The 20181-nt window shown below is 41.5% G+C and overlaps 1 protein-coding gene across 4 annotated transcripts in view; it reads right to left on the bottom strand.

The window, feature by feature from the left end:
- Positions 1-342: 342 nt before the first annotated feature.
- FAM126A (family with sequence similarity 126 member A) overlaps positions 343-20181 on the bottom strand; it is an 88100-nt gene continuing 68261 nt past the window's right edge. For 2 of the 4 annotated variants that reach the window (XM_033930881.1, XM_033930882.1), the window contains 2 exons: positions 18401-18560; positions 343-6475 (listed from right to left, as the gene is read on the bottom strand). In XM_033930881.1, the coding sequence (XP_033786772.1) occupies positions 5874-6475; positions 18401-18560 (762 nt within the window). In that variant the 3' untranslated portion in view covers positions 343-5873. Of the gene's footprint in view, positions 6476-7927; positions 8197-18400; positions 18561-20181 lie in introns of all 4 variants that reach the window. The other 2 variants (XM_033930884.1, XM_033930883.1) reach the window with 2 other exon arrangements.

Genomic DNA, 20181 nt, shown 5'->3' with positions numbered 1-20181 from the left:
GGCAGTGTGTAGAAACTGCTGCCCGCAGTCTTTTGAAGACTGTTAGATCTGCTGCACTGGAGCTAGGCACGGAAGCAGGTACACAGATGTCATCAGAGCAGGCACATTTCGCTGTGCGGGTGCAAACCATAAGGCGATCTTGGACATTTTTTGAAATTATTTATGTGCAATAGCTTACGGAAGCACAGCCCCTGATGAAAAATGTGAAACAGTTGGGCAGCCGTTGGGCGAGTATGATTAGTGCTTTCTTCTTTTGGGCACTTCATGCACTTTATTCTTCTTTTTTAATAATACATCTTTTGCACAGCACAAATCACTTTACCAGAAGACTATGAATTGATGGTTTATCCCAATAAGGGCAACGAATGTTTTGAATAAATTGATGCCTTGGGAAACTTAAGGTCTGGTAGTTTAATGTTTACTTGATTCTATTTTTGTCCTCTGTCGTATGAGATTTTTGTTTTTTGGACAATTTTTTGTTTTCTTCATTTTTTGTTGATCTACTCTTTAATCCTGCCCTGCTGAAGGCTGACAGGCTTGTTGCATGCATGGGCTGCCATGCTAACATGTGTGACTGAGCCATGTACATTCTTCTAATTATATGGCAATGACTCCTAAAAGACAACATGGGTTCTTTAATCTGGCTAGAAGTAAAACACCAGTGCTGGAGTGTACAGGAACTGATCACCATGAACTATTGAAATGCCAGCAAGGTGAACTGTTGGCAATTCCATTTACAAAGTATCGATAGTGAAACACTTCCTGAAAATATACTAACAAGGAGAGCGAAACAGCCTAAGGACTGAGGAAGTCAAAATTCAAATTCTGGGCAACTCACTTCATCCTTCATTGCCTTAGGTACAAACTTAAGACCCCAATTTACAAAGATGCACTAAGGCAATAGTAGAGTTTACTGGCAAAAACAGCTATTTTTCAATAACAGTTTAATGTGGGATTTAATGCAATGCAAATTAAATAATGAACTGCATGCAAAACATCTAACAAAAGTGGTGGCCACCACCACTTCTCTCATAGCTGTGTTATTCATGCAAAGTCACCACATCAAGAAGTAGTGTTAAACTTTTCTTTGGCAAGCATCTTGACAAGGGCTACTTGTTTTGCAGAAAGCTGCTTCAGGAGGAGGAAATTCCACATTATTATTTCTGTCAACAAGATGGAGCCAGGCCTTAAAAAGATGCCAAACTAGTGTCGACCAATCAGATTAAGCCAATGAATTTAAAGCAACCGAGCCTCAAAATAAGGCATGCCATTCTATAGCGGCATTCAAACCATCAGGTTTCAGCGTCGTCAGTAAACCCATCGTTGCTCCCATTGTCTCAGGCATTTAACATTACCACCAGAAGGAACTGCCCTCATCTGTCTTAATAACTTATTTCTTCCAGTGAAAAAAGGGTAAGCAAACTATCCAATTGAGGAGTTTGACTATATGCAAGTCTAGGAATGTCATTTCTATAAGAGTTTGCTGCCCTCATGACTTACTAAACGTGGGGCCAGATGTCTTGCCAATTTAAGATCAGGATAATTTAACATCGCCCTTGCATAAATTCAGGGAATATGGAAGCCCCTATAGTTAGACATAGCTTGCAGTCTAACTATATATAGTGATATATATAGTGATTGATCAACCTCAACCTATTCTTTGGTAATGTTAAGAAATGCCTGAGACAACAGGAGCAATGGTGGATTTAGACTTGACACTGTGAAACCCAATTGTTTGAATGTTGCTATAAAATGGAATTTTATTTTATTTTTTTACTTATTTGCTTTAATTTCAGAGGCTTAATCTGACTGGTTGATGCTGGCTTGGCTTAAGACCCGACTCCATCTTGTTGCAAGAAGTAATACTTAAATGTGGAAATTCCTGATTCTGTGAAACAAATGGCTCTTGTCTTGTCGAGATGAATTGTGACTTATGCAAGAGAGAATTTGGACTGTGAAGCAAAGTTTGAAACTGATCAAAGTGAGCGGTGAAAGGCATTCCATGTTGTTATGATGCAGTTTTGGAACAAGAGAACCTTTATAACCTTTCAGATAAGTGTTTGGCTCTGCTTTTGCACTGCACATTTTTGCTGTTGTTGTGATTTTGGGATTTTATATTGAACTTTATCGAGTGAGCCTGAGAGTAATGGATTGTTGCATATGGCTTTTTTTTTTTGTTTTGCACATGGGCTTTTCTCCATTATATACTACTTATCGGGAAAACAATGATAGTACTGGAGTCTCTTATTGGGCTTTAAGATTTTGAAAGAATAATGTATTTTAAAATTTCCAGCCCACATAAATCATGTCAGTTACAATTTAAAAAAACAAAACATCACATCAACTTTACGTCATCAATTCGAGTTGGCAGTCCTCCTCACCATGTGTTTTGAGCTTTCTTCATTGAACGGCTTTTTGTTGAAGTGTACCGATGTTCAGTCTCTCTCAATGAATGTAAACTTTTTTGTGAATGATTTTTTCTATAAATATAGTTTCTTGGGTTTTGATTTTTTTTGGTAGCGGAAATATCTCAGCCCCCTAGCAATAATACCACAAGATCACAACTATACAACTATGGGGCTGAAGCCACCATTTGATGAAGGGAGCCTCTGTGGCAAGGGGTATTCCTGCTCCCCTAATCAGATCCTTCTCCCGATAGATCCAATTGCGGTCGTAAATCGACGACTACCTGTACTTTCCAAAAGATAAAAAATTAAAGCGTCTCTGCAAGAACAGTGATCTGAACAGCAGCTGCTGTCCTAACAAGAATATTGCTAGGTGTACCACATCCGTCTATTCCAAGAGGTGTACAAAAGGGGCTTTAGTACACAGGCAATGCAGATAAAAGACACTAAGGACTAGAGTTAATGCATGCTAATGCAATTAACACAGCATAGTTCAACATGCATTAGGCAACATTCTGGGCCTGATGCTCAAAGCGTATCGGGCTTGCAATGTTTCATTTAGACTGGTTTTAGGCAGTCTAAATGAAAAGCTGTTTGTTTTTTTGCTGCTAATGCACAGAGGCTTTTGGCCACTGCTTTGCTGTGCATGGAAGCAGTGACCAAAAGTCCTATGCTAATGAGCAGGTCTGTATTAAAATGAGAACAAGAGCAAAGAGCAATGCGGGCTACTTTAATTACTAAAACCTACGCTTACCGCACAGCTCTTGTGGGCATGCACCAGGAACATTCCCAGCCCTTTACTGGCCAATCAATGCTCAACATTAACAGAGTGCACAGAATCTGAGCCCTGGCTGCTAAAATTGGTGCTTCGCCCAATGTTTTCTGAACACCGCCGGAGTTCTGTTCATCCAGCCCTAACTCCCAATGTACAATACAGGACATATGGTAAACAGCACAGTAATGCCTTTTAGTAACCACTGCCTTTAGTTTTCATGGACATGATAAAACAGAAACTTCTGTTCCAAATTCAGAGCTTGTGCAACTCAAAATCATGCAACCCTTAGATTCCCGAAGGTCAGGGAGCCTTGCCTCAGTTACCAGCAACTCTATTGACTCAAAAATTAAAATGTAATACACATGGAAGGAGCGACAAGAGATCTTGCACCCCAGAGTCTATCCGGAGAGAGGCTGTTTTATCTCTGTGCTCTTCCCACAATAACTTGCAGTCCCAGCAGTAGATCTAAAAATACTGGATCATAAAACACTCAGCATAAAATCTGTTAAATGTATAGCTTTGGTAAAGATGACAAAAGGTTTCTACTCACATTAGCTACAAAGTTAACACTGGAGTGCACACAAACGCCCACAGAAGAAAATATTTTATAATTTTAGCCCACTTATTAGAGAGAAAAGGGCTCAAAGCTGTAAAATTTAACACAAATGTAATGGCATATTACATTTAAAACTATTTCCCTTTAGGCTTTAACATACATTTGGAACTTCCTTTCCCAACTTTTTAGTGGGTTCTTCAGTCTCTTTTCGCCTTACTCGTTCATGCACACCACCTTACCAAGCCCCAGCTTCTGCAATTGCCTACGTGCATGCGTCAATAAACTGAATCTAACCCCGTGTCTTAAACAGTGGAGGACAGATTGCAGAAGAAAGCTGTGACTTATTTGCACCTCTGGCCCTTGTGCATGCAACACAGGCTATGCTGCCAAGTATAGCCTACCATAGAGATAATATGTAATAAGGCCTTAAATATATATCATCCCTAAGACTCAAATAATTGATAACAAGAGAAATTGAAAGGGAAGATGATATAATGTATAAATGAAATTTATTGAAGCAATCAATTCTGACTATGCTCATAACTGCATCTAATAAGTAAAGTTTTAGATCAATGTTTTCTAAAGGCTATATGTGTATTCATAAAAGTATTAATACTGAATCACAATTCCTATTAAATATTTAAAGCAAAAATGGTGGCTATATCATAAATTATACAGACTTCAGTTTTTGGAACCTCTTATGATGTATACCATTACAGGTACCTGTCTTGTATATTGTTATAATCATCTATGTCCAACCCCCCCTGCCAAAAAGTATTTTATTATTCAACTACTTAATTTTAAATTTTATTCCCTAATAAATTTATTAACACTTTGTTCCCTAATGAATTTATTATTACTAAATTTATTATAACTGATTTTAATATATACTATTTTTGATGATAACTAATTTTGATATTATAATATGTATTATTTTTGATGATAAATAGAATGAGCCAAATAGATAAGACACTTAAAATATTAATTCGTATTAATGTGATAAATTCATATAAATTTTAAAAGTTCTTTTGGAAATTCAATGAATTTATAGCTTGAAAAAACTTTTTTTTAAAGTTTAAAACTTTAAAATAGGAATTGTGATTCAGTATTAATACTTTTATGAATACACATATAGCCTTTAGAAATCATTGATCTAAAACTTTACTTATTAGATGCTATGATGGCTTTGATACAGTTATGAGCATAGTCAGAATTGATTTCTTCAATAAATTTCATTTATACATTATATCATCTTCCCTTCCAATTTCTCTTGTTATCAAGTATAGCCTACCATGCAGGATGTAGGGCAAAGTTCTGATGAACAACTACTCTTTCTAGCCTGGTCACCTCATGACAAAAGCAGAGGACAACCGGGCACTAAAGCAATAGAGAAAAAGGGATTGAATGCTTCTGGTTTGTCAAACTTTCCCCCCTGCAAGAATATCCCATATAAATATCAGGCTAGAGGAGAAATGGAAGTTGACTTTAATGCCAACCAACTTCGTTCCCATTCACAAGTGTTCAAGTGATATTCAAAGCAAGAGATTGATGTTTATGAGCCTTGCAAGACAGAGTCATCTAAATTTTAAAATGTTTTCCTACCAGTGGCTTCTGTTTTATAAAAGACTGTTCATGTTTTCTTCTGCTGTACCCTGGGGGTCATACCCATTCATATTTCTATGAATGGGTACTAGAGGTTTACAATTTCACACGTGTTAGGTTGGCAAGCTGTACACCAGGGAAGACTTTGGGAGCAATGCTTGCCACAAAAGGTTAAAAATGAGTTCACTGATTACTCCGGCCAGACTCACCCTGATGATGGAGTATGGCTTCTTCCCACCAGCACCTGCATCAGTAAACAAGAGCCCCCCCACACACAATTTCCCCCTACACACAAAAAAAAAAATCACTGTGACTAGTGCAAGATAAATTTTCCTCTAAAAGCTGATAATCTCAAATAACCAACCAGCTGTTACCAGTAAAGAATCCAGCAGAAGATGTGCTCAGCAGTTACTCTTAACTTCATAGCCAGCAGCTCTACAGATGTACCAGAGAATGCGAAGTGCAGTCCAGGTGCAAACAAGCACAATCCCTGACAGTAGGTTAACTGCTACACACAAGATAACCTGCTTCTCCGCTAATCTGTTGATAGCGTGATACAGATGCTAGGAGACCGCTGCTGGTTGGACTGGTGTTTGCCTGGACCCGGAAGCTCTGTCCTTTCTGAGATGTAGATCAGTTTCTCCTCCTGTAGGCTACAAGCTGAAAATCTATTCGCCTCTGTGCCAGTGTCTCCACATCCGCTTCCAGCAGTGCCGATACCAACTGGATTGCTGGACACATTCGAGCCACTCACGTGTTCAAAGGACTTACTGAACACAGTAGTAGCAGTATGGACCAGGCTGTGGCTGCCAGGCTTGGGAAGGGACTGGCTGGTGGTTAAAGTCAGTCTTTTCATAGAAACCAGCTCCAGGTTGTCACTCAGGGCTCTCTGGGTTTGCTTTCGAGCTAGGTAGTCTCGGCAGGATTCTCCAGGAGCATCTCTTTCCCTCCCTCCAGCTCTTCCTCCTGCAGACCTGCGCTGGCTCTTCCCTACAGCCATCTTGTTGCAGCTGTTGCTGCTGCTGCAATTGCTCGATAAGGCAGACTGACTTGTACTAGAGGTCGCCCAAGAACAAAATCCTTCATCCACCTCAGAAATTTCCATTAGCTCTTCTTGAAGTGTTAGATCGGTAACATCTGAACAAAGGGGGGGCAAAAAAAAAAAAAAATCAGTCCACATTCAAAACATGTATTAAACAAGAGGAGAGAGAGTGATAGATAATTTCAAGCCTGAAGCAACTGAATGCACCCAAGCAAAATATTAAAAAAAAATAAAAAGAAGCAGCATCAAAAGGTTTACCGGCTCTCCCTGTAGAAAGTGATAAATGAACAGTATATTATTTAAACAGTAACTAAAGCTAGATGGATCAACCAAAAGAGCATGCCAGCTTAAATCACTTGCCGATTATACCTAAATTTATTCCATTATTCATGCAGGTTAGCAAGATTAGAATGGCTAGTGCCAATATGAAAATATAAAGGCCACTCAAGGACAGTAAGCATATTCAACTATCCAAGCTAAATTAAAATCACACTGGATAGTAAATAGACATCCGTTGGTTCTTTCCCCACCACCAAGTCTATTCTTTCAGCTTTAATAAACTCTACAGCCACTGCACTGCCAAAGAATGAAAAGGTCAAACCGCATGGGAAATGCTCGCTGCCAACTCTGCCCATTCTAGGGGCCTCATTCTAGAATAAGCCTACGTCCAAAAAGGGAGGCTGCAGACTTTAAATTCAAAATGATCCCTGTTCAGCAATTAGGAAAAACATTTTGAATCAAGTTCAGTAAATTCTCGCAAACATTTAAGGTGACTTTAAAATCCTCTCTCTTTAATAAGGTCTTCAACCATTATTAGCTTGTTGCGGCAAACTGTGAGCTCAGGAGCCTTTGCAGCATGTATTTGGAATATACAAAAAAATAATCCATCCTTTTCTCTATCTATAATTATTGTAACTTTTCTCTTGTTCTGTGAATGAGAATGCTTTGATCCCCCCCCTTTTCTTAGTCCAACCATAAATATTGTAAATTGCTTAGTTGTGTATATCGAGCAATAGGGAGACTTGAGACTTTCAGTATTGTTTATTTTTCTTCATAAAATTTAGTTCAGTGTATTGCAAACTGTGTGCTGCGGGACACCTGTGAGGAGAGGTGCTGGCTGACTGCTTATAGGATGTGCGTCTCTCAGCAAGAGGCACGTCCTGTAGGCAGTCATCCAGCCCCAGCACCTCTCCTCTTTGCCCACACCTCTCCTCCCAGGGTTAGTAAGCTCAGGGCCCTGTATGGAGGGTCTCTGCGCACGTCGAAGGCCCTCCAGCCATGGCCCCGAGTTTAGTGTGCCGCGGCTTCAAAAAGTTTGCGAGACACTGGTTTAGTTACATACTCATTCCAAAACATGCCAAGAGGGGAACTGAGTCAGGTTTTCAGAAAGGCATGCAGGTTATTTTTCATTTCTTTTGAATGGGGAAGGAAAATATTAGACAATATCATGCATATCTACTGCAGAGCTCTTTCAAAAAAAGGGAAGGCAACAGCTTTTCTTCAAACCAGAAAATCCATGCAGCAGTGACCCTTTCACCCTCGGGTACCTTGGAGCACAGCTAGTACTGCACTCTGCCAGCCAAGTTTACTCCATCCTCCAGCATTTTCCTTACAGATTTTTGCCTTCTGATCTCTGCCACGCCTCTGCCCTCAGCAGCTGTGTCCTGCACTCCCTGTATGTGTTGTGCCTCATTGTCTGTGAATGCTCTGCCTCTCTCCCCATTACCGCTCCTCTCGCCAGTCACACCTGTGATACTAATCTCAGGTATGACTAAGGTGCCAAGCTCAGACGTGTCATTAGACGTGTCGGGTTGTTCTAGAATGGAAGATGACAGAACAAAAAAAAAAACAAACACCAAAAGAACAAAAATCAAATCAAAGATGAGTGAAACATAAAAGGTGGTGAAAACAACAAAAAATAAAAGCCAAAAAAGGGTGCCAACATGGAAACAGTAAAAACAGCAAAAGAAAACTGTAATGAAACGTAAGGGGTTTTCATACCCAATTATACACAAATGTTAAAAGTAAACTGAAAATGGAGAATGGCAGTTACCAGTACAATGATGTGCACAGGATGATTCTCTCTCAAACTCCAGTCCTTGAAATCTAGCCTCCCCCCCCCCCCCCCCCGCGCTTACAGCCCTCAAACATAATAACCAATCCAGGTTTAACATAACCAAAATTATGCAAATAAGCTTGAGTTAGGAAACATGTAAGCTAATCTCACACCCAGATGTGTTCTGGCTAGCAAGATGTTATTTTTTTTTTAGATGCCTTATGAGACAGAGAGCCTGAAACCTTGCCCCACCCCTGATGAACTGCTTACGTACACCCAATAAGCAGAGCCTAAGCAGAAGGCATCTAGTCTTCATTAGGCCAATAAAAAAATTAAGGATAACTGATATTTCTATGGGTTTACATCTCATACAAGCAGACAGGACCAATAATAATGGATGTACAACTCAATTCTGATGTCTATTTTTTCTTTTCTTTTGAGAAATCCTTTGGAGTTTTAGGTGTAATTTTGGACCCTATGCCAACTATGGATTTATAAGTTTCTGTCTTCCTTGCAAGTGGGGGTTTTTTTTTGAGGGGGGAATTTAAGAATTTGAGGAGGATCAGACATTTCCATATTGAACATTATATACTTTGGATCATGATTTGGTTTTAATACAGCTTGATTATTGTTAACAGTGTACATGTGGGCTGTTCCCAGTTGCTTCAGAACAATGCAGCCAGATTAATACACTCTAATTTAAGTATGATAAGGTCTCACCATTATTAATGAGACTGCATCGGTTACCAACTGTGAGCACCTTTAGCTTTCAAGATCTCGCAAGTGCTGCTCCATGCTACTGAAATCAGTTGATTATCAGGCCACAAAACTACCCGATTTGTTGCCGTCTTCTCAAAATATAAAGTTATACTTCCCAGATGTTAAGGCTTTAAAATATCAAATACATTTGGTATAATCAATTCCTTATTAAGCCACTTGGGAGACTTGAATTTGATTCTAAATGCTTTAGGGTTAAGCTGAAGACTTGTATTAGGGGGATTAGCAACATGGAGGAAATAGCAGGCTGCTTGGAACATAAGGGTGAATTCACAAATAATACAAAGAAGGATGACTATATGATATACAGAAACTATAACAATAGTATAGGTACAAAGATGGTATAAATAGTAAGATATAGCTGAAGGACACACTGCATACTCCTCTTTATTGGTGGATAGCAGAAGGCTGGGGGGAGGGGGTTGGTAGGGGATAGGGGGGATGGAGCTGGTTTCACGTTGAGAATGGGAGCGGGGGAGGGGGTTAATATATGGTCTCAGTTTACCTGTTCAGTAAGGCATACTCTCTATTAGTTAGGACAGATCTGGGATGGGGAACATTTTTTTATGTATGTGCTATTCCGCTAAAATATTGCAAAAGGTGAAATGTGGAAATATAAATAAAGTAGTACAAAAAACCTCCACTTAAAGGTAGCTGAGAGTCTGCTCAAATGGAAGAAAAAGCCTCAGGTTTTATTGGCAGAGCTCAAGCTCAAACCACCACCATCATTGGGTAAAAAACTTCCATAGAATGACAACTCGCTGTTGAGGTTTAAAATAATTGAGGACTGAGATATTTTGCAACTGAAACCACTGTTAGAGTTTAAAGCAGTCTGTTAAAATGCCAACGTTTCACAGCTCTAAGCCGTTTCTTCAGGGCTAATATGACTTTGCTTGAATCTTCAGAGTGACAGTGTTGTGCTCACGATCTTACCAGTGCTATTCCGCTTGCATTCTGTTATGAGTTGTTATATGATTATCAAAACTTAATAAAAATTTAATTTTTTATTTTTTAAAAAATATCTTTATTCATTTTAAAGCTAACACTAAGTGCAACATATTATACAAACATTTTACACTTTAAACAGCACTTAAATTCAATCAAATTATATTTCATAACAAATACATGACCCTTCCCACCCCTTTTATACACACAAAATTGCAATCAACAAGAAAATAAATTAAAAGTATTTTCCCACCCTCTAAGGAGTGATTTTTGGATTTAGCCCTTTGATTATAAAAATTTAATTAAAAAAAAAGGCAAGATATACATATATTTAACTCATTAACCATTACTAAGGCTCAAGCAAACCTCTCTAAATTGATTCCCCAGTCATTAGTAGAGGTATAGAAGCTGCCAATAAACAATATTTTGTAACTGTTGAGCATGCTGCTTTAATTATAGCTAGGTTGTCTATCTGCTTAAATCATCTTCAATTATGTATATGAGATTTTTTTTTTTTTTTTAATTCCTACATATATTCTAATTTATTCTTTTGTAATCCACATTAAGCCTTGTTGACATTTACGGAATAGAAACTGCTATCTGTATTTAGGCACCCAAGCAAACCTCCTATTTTGGGCTCCCCTCTAAACTTTCAGCACCCCCTCCCAAGACTATGATAATTTAGTTTAATTTAAATAGCACATTTATAACCATCAACATAGCTCGAATTATATAAAATAGCCAAGGTCAAAGAATACTTCACCTTACAAAAATAAATAAAAATCACTAAAAATCAAAATAGGAAAGACTACACACTTATAATACATATATAGGTAGTGGTTAATGGAATTTGCTCGGAGGAAGGAAGGATGAGTAGTAGAGTGCCTCAGGGATCAGTGCTGGAGCCAATTGTGTTCAATATGTTTGTGAGTGACATTGCTGTAGGGTTAGAAAGTAAGGTTAGCTTTTTTGCAGATGATACCAAGATTTGTAACAGGGTGGACACTCCAGAGGGAGTGGAAAACATGAAAAAGGATCTACAAAAGTCCAGCAAAAGGTGACAAAGATGGTAGGAGGTTTGAACCAAAAGACATACAAGGACAGACTGGAAGACCTGAATATGTATACTCTAGAGTCTAGAGGATAGGAGGGACAGGTGAGATGACAACTTTCCGAGATTGGAATCGACTCCACCGTCCTAATGTGGTTCTCAAACTTCTTACGCTCCCGTTCCTACACCGTCAACACAAATGGCACCATGTCCACTCCTTGGACTCCATCTTGCGGTGTCCCTCAAAGATCACCCCTTTCCCCTATTCTCTTTAACATCTACATGTCCTCCCTGAAACTCTTTCAACTATCCCCCCTGGAAACAATCTACACTTATGCAGATGACATCCTTGTCCTCCTTGAGACTGACCAGAACCTCACCAACCTCCACGAAAACATTACAGCTTGCATAATGAGACTCAGTGCCTGGTCCCTCTCGGTACAGATGAAACTAAACAAATCTAAAACAAAACTACTCTGGCTCGGCCCAAAATTTGAACACCTGCCCACACTTTTCACATTACCCACAGGCGATACACTACAGCTCGAGTTCTCATGCAAGGTCCTTGGTATCACTATCGATTCCTCTCTCTCCCTCAATGACCACCTCAACTCCTTGGCAAAATCATGCTTTTTCAGCCTTCACATGCTGAGGAAAGCTAGATCCTACTTCAGCCAACAACACTTTGCCATCCTTGTCCAATCCATCATCCTCTCCAAACTAGATTACTGCAACGCCATCTACTTAAATCTATCAAAAAAAAGTATTCTAAGACTCCAGCTAATCCAGAATACTGCAGCCAAACTGATCTTCTCAAAACGCAAGTCTGACCATGCCTCTCCACTCCTTGCCAAACTTCATTGGCTCCCAATAATCTCCAGAATCCATTTCAAATGTTCCTGCCTGGCTTTCAAGATCATTCACGGAATCCTGCCTCCTCTTATCCCACTGTCTTTCAACTCCTCCAGTCCCGACTCCTCCAGAACTGCCCAAAGGCTTAAACTAGCCTTCCCCTCTCCACGCGGCATCCACTATTCAGGCAAACTGGGAAAATCCCTTATCTTCAAAATCACATGTCTTTGGAACGACCTCACCACCCCGCTGCGGAACCTGAGCTCCCTTCAGTTATTCCGCAAACAACTGAAAACCTGGCTTTTCAGCAAATTGTAGCTCTATCCTTCCCCCCTTTCTCTCCCCCCTTCTACACATAAGTTCATGTAATCCTTTTTCTTCTTCTCTATCCACTATTTTAAGTTCTTGTAAACCGTGTCGAGCTCCATTCTCATGGAGATGATGCGGTATATAAACTTAAGGTTTAGATTAGATTAGATTAGATGATACAGATGTTTAAATACTTAAAAAAGTATTAATATAGAACCAAATCTTTTCCAGAGAAAGGAAAATGGTAAAACTAGAGGACATAAATTGAGGTTGCGAGATAGTGGTACTATTAGGAATTCTTTATCACGGAGAAGATGATGGATGCCTGGAATGCCCTCCCAAGGGAGGTAGTGGAGAAGAAAACAGTGACAGAATTCAAAAGAACTTTGGACAAACACAGAGGATCTCTAATCAGAAAATAACTGGAAGAACCAAGGCCAGTACTGGGCAGACTTGAACGGTGTGTGTTCTGTATATGGCTATTTGGCTTAGGATGGGCTGGGAAGAGCTTTGATGGGAACTCCAGCAATTTGGGAAGGTCTAGATAGGTTGGCGTGAGCTTTGATGGCAACTACAGTAGTTGGAACCTAAGCACATTACCGGGCAGACTTCTACAGTCTATAACCCAGAAATATCAATGAACAAAGACAATTGAATTTAATCATGGATTTGTAATGCATGCACCTATTGGGCAGACTGGATGGACCATTCAGGTCTTTATCTTCTGTCATTTACTATGTTAAAATTGAACAGCATAACCCTGTAAAAATGCAAAATACAATAGGATTCTGGTTTTTTTCCCCACCAATTTCCTCACCCACAAATGCCTTCCCATCCAGTATCTCTCTCTTCCTTCCTTCCCTCCCCTCCCCCCCCCAGAGTCCACCACATGTCCTCCCTTCAAGCATCCCTCCCTTCATTTAAAAGTCAGCTGCTCAAGGAGGCCCCCCCCCCTGTAGGCCAGAATTTCCTTCCCTTCTCCCCACCCTGCTCCTAAGCCCTCCCATCACCTTTTAAAATGTAAATGGGTCGCTGCCACAAATTCTCTAACATTGCTCACAGATTCCTCAGCACTGTTCTCCCGTCGCAGTCCACCCCCTCTGATGCAACTTCCTGTTTTCACTGGGCAGACCCTGTTTGCCCCAGCCCTGTCTACATTAACTGCAAGGCAGAGTCCCCACCCAATTCACAACCTTTGTCAAGCTAAAAACATGAGCTGGTATTTTCCACTGTTTCCAATCCGACAGCTGAACTAGAGAATGACACAGGGACAAATGTTTCCCTGTCTCTGCGGGAACTCATTTTCCTATCCCGGCAAGTTCTTTTCCTGTCCCTGCCCCATTCCTGCAAGCTTTGTCCACATCTGCACAAGCCTCAAACACTTTAAAATCATAAGTGTTCGAAACCTGTGCAGTTAAGGCAGAGCTTACAGGAATGGGAAAGGGAAATTGAGTTCCTGTGGGGACGGGAAACAATTTTGTCCCCGTGCCAATCTCTAAGCTGAACTACAAAAGCCCTGTAAAAAAGAAAAAGCTTGTACTGTTTGGAATTTTTCTCTGCTTCAAGACCTTTGCTGCTGTGCTTATAGGTTCTTTGTGATTCTTTTACTAGCACACCAGACTGCCAAAAAAGGGTTGGCCAGACACACAGAAAACATGTACAACAGGGGATCATCACATTAAGGGGATTGTTTTTGAAGTGTTCATAGTAAAGCAGATTCCTGCACATAGTACTTTTAAAAGTAAAACTCTTTTGCCCCGCTGAGGAACATCCTTTCCTTGAAAACCATCTTGCAGCAATTGTTCAAAGCTATTAATAGGTTTTCTTTATACATAAAGCAGTACTTACCAAAACTGTATGCATGTGACCCCCCTTATCATGCCTCAGAAAGGAAACAACCCCAGGAGATCTACCTTTTCATCTGTGCAGTAGCTCCCTGCCTCCTACAACATCACAGCTAATATTGACCCAGATTCATTAAGGGCACGGATTCACTAAGGGCACAATATCAGCCCCATTTCAAAAAGAAGAAAAAAAAGCACACCCCCTCTCCCCCCCCCCCTGCTGCCGATGACGGCCCTCCCTGACGAACTGGCACTGCAAACTGACACCACCACCCCCCACCCCCCGCGGCAGTGAAAACGGCAGGAAGAATGACTACTTCCCCGCAAAAGAAAATTGGTAGGAGGGAAGGCCACTCCCTCCCGCCATGGCGACTCCCACCTCACACAAAAGAAAATTGACAGCCCACGCCCTTCTGCCAACGGAGGGCCCCTTTTACCTATATACTGGATGGGAAATTTTGTAGAAGCCTATTTCTGCAGGTAAAGCACTGTCTTACCTATGGAAATGACCTCAAAGTTTACTCACTGTGCATAGAAATCAAACTTTCCTCTGCCTACCATAAAGGACCAGTCTAATTGTAATTAACATCCTAGGCAAACCTACAGGCAGGCATACTCTTAAGTTTCCTGTCCTTGCCAGACTCTGGCATTTTTTTTGCATCCCTAAGCAATTGTTCAGGAAAGAGAAGAAGCTCATGCCAGCTGCTCCACAAATTCCTCTAAATTAAGGGCAATGTTTGGATTCAGGTTCAAACTGTATTTACATTCAGACAAAACTGATTCTGTAAAGAAACCGATTCCCTCCTCCCCACAGCACAGAATTCGTTTCATAGCAATCAAACCATATAGAAGAAAAATATGCAGTCTGGCTTGATCCCTGGAATTAATCAGTATGTATCATCCTGATGCCCTGCCAAATGGCAAACAGAAATCACAGAGCACATAATCATACCTCCAGTTTCCCTGGATGTCTCCATTCTTTCTCATCACTACAGTTTTATTATTCCAAATGTTGCCCACGTCTACATTCTCATGCACTCTCTCCTTGCTTCTTTACTTTGCAGAAATATTGGTTCATTTATGCTAGGCCTCCAGAATTTATAGCACTTTTAATTCTCTTTTTACCTTTAAGCTCTTACCCTCCTATTGTTTTTGCCTTCTATGTCCTCTTTACTATGCTTATTGTACTTCTTCCCACTTTCCTCGTGTGTACATAAGAACTGCCGCTGCTGGGTCAGACCAGTGGTCCATCCTGCCCAGCAGTCTGCTCACGCGATGGCCCCCAGGTCAAAGACCAGTGCTCTAAATGAGTCCAGCCTCACCTGCGTACCTTCAAGCTTAGCAGGAACTTGTCCAACTTTGTCTTGAATCCCTGGAGGGTGTTTTCCCCAATAACAGACTCCGGAAGAGCGTTCCAGATTTCTACCACTCTGGGTGAAGAAGAACTTCCTTACGTTTGTACGGAATCTATCCCCTTTCAACTTTAGAGAGTGCCCTCTCGTTCTCCCTACCTTGGAGAGGGTGAACAATCTGTATTTATCTGCTATGTCTATTTCCTTCAGTATTTTGAATGTTTCGATCATGTCTCCTCTCAGTAAGTTTGCAATATCTACGTTTTTGTTGTATTCAATAATCTGGACCCCATTTTAATTGTAAATTGCTTTGAATTTTTGATACTGCGCTACATCAAAATTTTAATAGAACTTGAAGACTTGATTTATTATGTAAAAAAAAGGAAATACAATTCAGTGTTCAAAGTCATGGAATAATTTTACCCCCGAGGTAACACGGGGAACAGCACATTAATGAATTCAGGGGGTGGGAGAACTCCAACTGTGATTCTATCAGTGATGTACACCTTAGGCAAAATTAAGCCTTTGATTAGGTCACAGGCACTGTTCTCTCTATGCCGAGTGGAAGCCCTTCACTTACAGTCCTGCCAGTGTGGGGGGGGGGCAGGGGGGGGCTTTTTCACTATCACATTTTCAATATTGAGGGACAGGTGAGCTTTGCAGAATTTCAGGGATCCTGCACTGTCCCCAATCATTGAAAACACAATATTTAAGCACCTCCCCTCACTGACAGTAATGCAGTTCGAAGACTCCCACTCAGCTTAGAGTCCAGTCGGGTTTTCAGGATTTCCCCAATGAATGTGCTTCACAGTGGGCGGAAGGTTTCATCGTATTGTCTACAATGATACCCAGATCCTTTTCTTGGGCGCTAATCCCCAAGGTGGACCCTAGCATCTGGTAACTGTGATTCAGGCTATTCTTCTCAAAGTGCATTCGTCCACTTTAAATTTCATCTGCCATTTGGACGCCCAGTCTTCCAATACTTTTATACTTTAAATGAGCAATCCTGGGATGGAGTTCAGAGGTCACACATTTGCATTTTCCTCTGAGGCACAGCACTGGGAACTAGGGGCATAGCCATAGATGAGCCTGGGTCCATCTACTTTTTGACTCAGGCCCACTCAGCAAGAGAACTGGACATGTACATAGTGACTGTCGTGACAGCTTGGGGTTCAGAATTTCTTCTGCTGGTGGTGCTTGGGGATCCACACCTGTCAAGATATTCTTTACAAAACAAAAGGTTTGGGAGTCAAGGTATTCATTAAAAAAAAAAAAAGTTTGGGGGATGGAGGCCTCAGAGAGGAACTGTACCGTGCCCACCTATAGCGCCTATTGACTCACTCAAAATTACCTTCTGGTGCCACTGCTGGGTACAACACATTACTGAACTCCAAAACATATAAGTCCTGAGAGACATGTATATTTACATCTGCTACAGGTAGATATACATGTGTGTCTTCTGCTATGACTGGCAAATTTAAGAGTAACCTGATGACATTCACTTATATGGCCAGTTCTAAAACCTCCCTTATGTTACATTTGAAGGAAGGGGAAACATAAAAAAGATTCTTGTGCTAGGAGAAATGAAAATACCCGATAGATGAATGCCAAGAGTTTGTGGTTTGCATCCTGTAGTGAGTCGATATGCTTCATATCCCCCGAGCCTCAGTTTATTTAACGGTACTGGGACAATAATGCTAATAGTAATATTGCTCCTTTATTCTTCAGTCTGTCATTCACACCCAGTACCAAACTGTTAGACAGATCACTTGCTGTGCACACGTGCTAGAAAACTAGAAGCACTCTGGGATGCCAGTTAGGTGATGGATGCTGTACAAACAAATTATTAGTAGCAGTGGCAGTGAAATAAAGAAGATAGAATTCTTATGCTTAAAAAGAAAATCTTTAGGAAAAGAACACTCGGTTATGTATTGTCACATCAGAGGAAGTCTCCCCAGTGCTCACTCCTGCTCAGTACAAAGCCCCTTATTTGCTCAAGCTTTACCAACAATAGCAGCATGCACATCTGTTCTATTTTGGAATGTTATATTTAACAGGCACAATGTGATTCTAGATTATCGTCTTAAAACACCATCTGTCATCCAGGGCTTTCTTCCTCAGCCCACTTCCGTTATCTTCTCATGCCACGAAAGCCCATCTCAACGGATTATAATGTTTCCCAGTGTTAACAAAAGACAACTAGCAAGGGCTGACTCGCCTATTACCCAGGTAAGGTGGCTAGAATTGTTAACCATTGTTCTGGGCTGCCTATGCCTACTCCCATCTTAAAATGCGCAAAATATCAATATTCTGTGGATCACAAATTTAAGCAGGGTTTTCCTCCCCCCCAAAAAAAAAAATTAACCTGAAAACGAATCCCCTGGAGGCATATGGAAAGTATAAAAGCTGACTAGATCTCATCTATCTTCTAAACTTTTCCAGCTTCTGTCTCCTGACCTGAGCTCATTCTGCGCTACGTATTTTGACCATTCTTTAAAAATGAAGGGCAAGGCGCCAGTTCCAGCTCCTCACATAAAGGGGGGGGTTTGCAGCATCTAAAAGCAATCTACATGAGCACCTGGAAAAGAGCAGGTCCGAGAGGTGTTTTATTAAAACAAACAAATTAGTGCAATCTACACACAAAATACGAGGCTATCTGGAAAACTATCATGGCATGGGTTCCCTGGATTTCAGTTTCAAATTAGATATGTAATCCATACACAAACCCTTTAAACACATATTATTCTGCTGACAAAAAGGGACCCTGCTGCCTAAACTGCAGGCACCCAGTTGCTGAAGGGTTGTGTGTTTAGTTAGAAGGGCACATTTCTTACCATGTCTCTTCCACCTATGGCCTCGGATTGACATGCTAGTCACAGCGTTTCTCGATATCCTAGATGAAGAGGGTGCAATTTCTACCTGAATACTTCTTGTGCCTTCCTTATTAGATTTCATGGCGCCTTGGGGCAAAGATGCCTTTATTGCATTAGCAACCTGAAATGGGAAAGAGGGAAAAAAATGCTTTTTCAACTTTAATGTCAGGCATTAATTTCAGCAACATAATACTGACCATTTAGCATACTGTGAAGAAAATAGCAGCACCGCAGTGAGTAAAATGAGCATTTATTCTATTTTTATATGATGCTAGCAACACAGGGCTCAAGAAGCTCGCTCCTGCGTGTCTGTGCACCGCGAGCCACGATTGGTGAGTGAAAGGAGGTGCGCAGGGCAGGAGTGCAGTCTAGAGAGTTGCGCGGGGACAGAAATCCCACCCGTCCCCACCCGTCCCCGTGAGGATTCCCTCCGTCCCCACCCGTCCCCGTGAGGATTCCCTCCGTCCCCACCCGTCCCCGCGAGGAATCCCCTCCGTCCCCACCCGTCCCTATAAACTTCAGAAATAGTTATTTCATTTAATTATGCTACTGAATTAAAGGCTCTGGTAGAAACCCATTTACAAATAAGCAAAAAGACTTTATTAATTTGAAAATATTAATTGGGAAGAATACATACTTTGCAAATGGGTTTCTACCAGAGCCTCTAATGTTTATAAATTTTTATCAACACAACTAATATACTACTTTATCCTGAAGCAAAATAAAAAAAAAAGAAATATAATTCTTTTCCTACCTTTGTTGCCTGGTTTCTGCTTTCCTCATGTTCTCATTCAATTCCTTCCATCCACTGTCTCTCTTCCTTCTGCATCTTCCATTTGCTCTGTTACTGTGCCTCTCCCTTTCTTCCCCCTTCCAAATTGGTCTGGCACCCATCTTCTTCTCTCCGCTCCCCCCATAGTCTGGCATTTGTCTTCTTCCCTGCCAGCGTCTTCTCCCTACTCTCTCTTCCCCATTTCCTTTCAGCGTCCTTCTCCCCCCATCTTCCCCATGTCCTGTCAGCGTCCTTCTCCCCCCTCTGTCTTCCACATGTGCTTTCAGTGTCCTTCTCCCCCCTCTGCTTCCCCATGTCCTTTCAGCGTCCTTCTCCATCTCTGTCTTCCCCATGGCCTTTCAGCGTCCTTCTCCAACCCCCCCCGGTCTTCCCCATGTCCTTTCAGCGTCCTTCTCCACCCCTTTGTCTTCCCCATGTGCTTTCAGCATCCTTCTCCCCCCTCTGTCTTCCACAAGTGCTTTCAGAGTCCTCCCCCCCCGCCCTTCCCATGGCCTTTCAGCGTCCTTCTCCACCCCTTTGTATTCCCCATGTGCTTTCAGCGTCCTTCTCCCTCCTGTCTTCAAGTGCTTTCAGAGTCCTTCCCCCCCTCCCGTCTTCCCCATGGCCTTTCAGCGTCCTTCTCCCCACTCCTTCTCTACCGCCCCGGGTGCAGCACAGCCGGCCAGGTCCCCTTACTTTTGTGGCACTTCCCCGACCGACTGACAACAGCCCCGGTCCGACAAACCTCCCTGCCCTTAACTGCGAATCTAAATTACCTTATTACAGCTGCTGTAAGAAGATAATTTAGATTCGCGGCTACAGGGCAGGGAGGATTGTCGGACCGGGGCTGTTGTCGGTCGGTCGGGGAAGTGCCACAAAAGTAAGGGGACCTGGCCGGCTGTGCTGCAACCAGGGCGGGGTGTGGCGGGGCAGACCGCCCCCTCCCTTGGTAGCCACTCGAACCGCGAGG

Source organism: Geotrypetes seraphini, chromosome 2, assembly GCF_902459505.1.
Source record: "Geotrypetes seraphini chromosome 2, aGeoSer1.1, whole genome shotgun sequence".
Taxonomy (NCBI): domain Eukaryota; kingdom Metazoa; phylum Chordata; class Amphibia; order Gymnophiona; family Dermophiidae; genus Geotrypetes; species Geotrypetes seraphini.
Note: the sequence above shows the minus strand (reverse complement) of the source record. Positions and strands in the feature narration are given on the sequence as shown.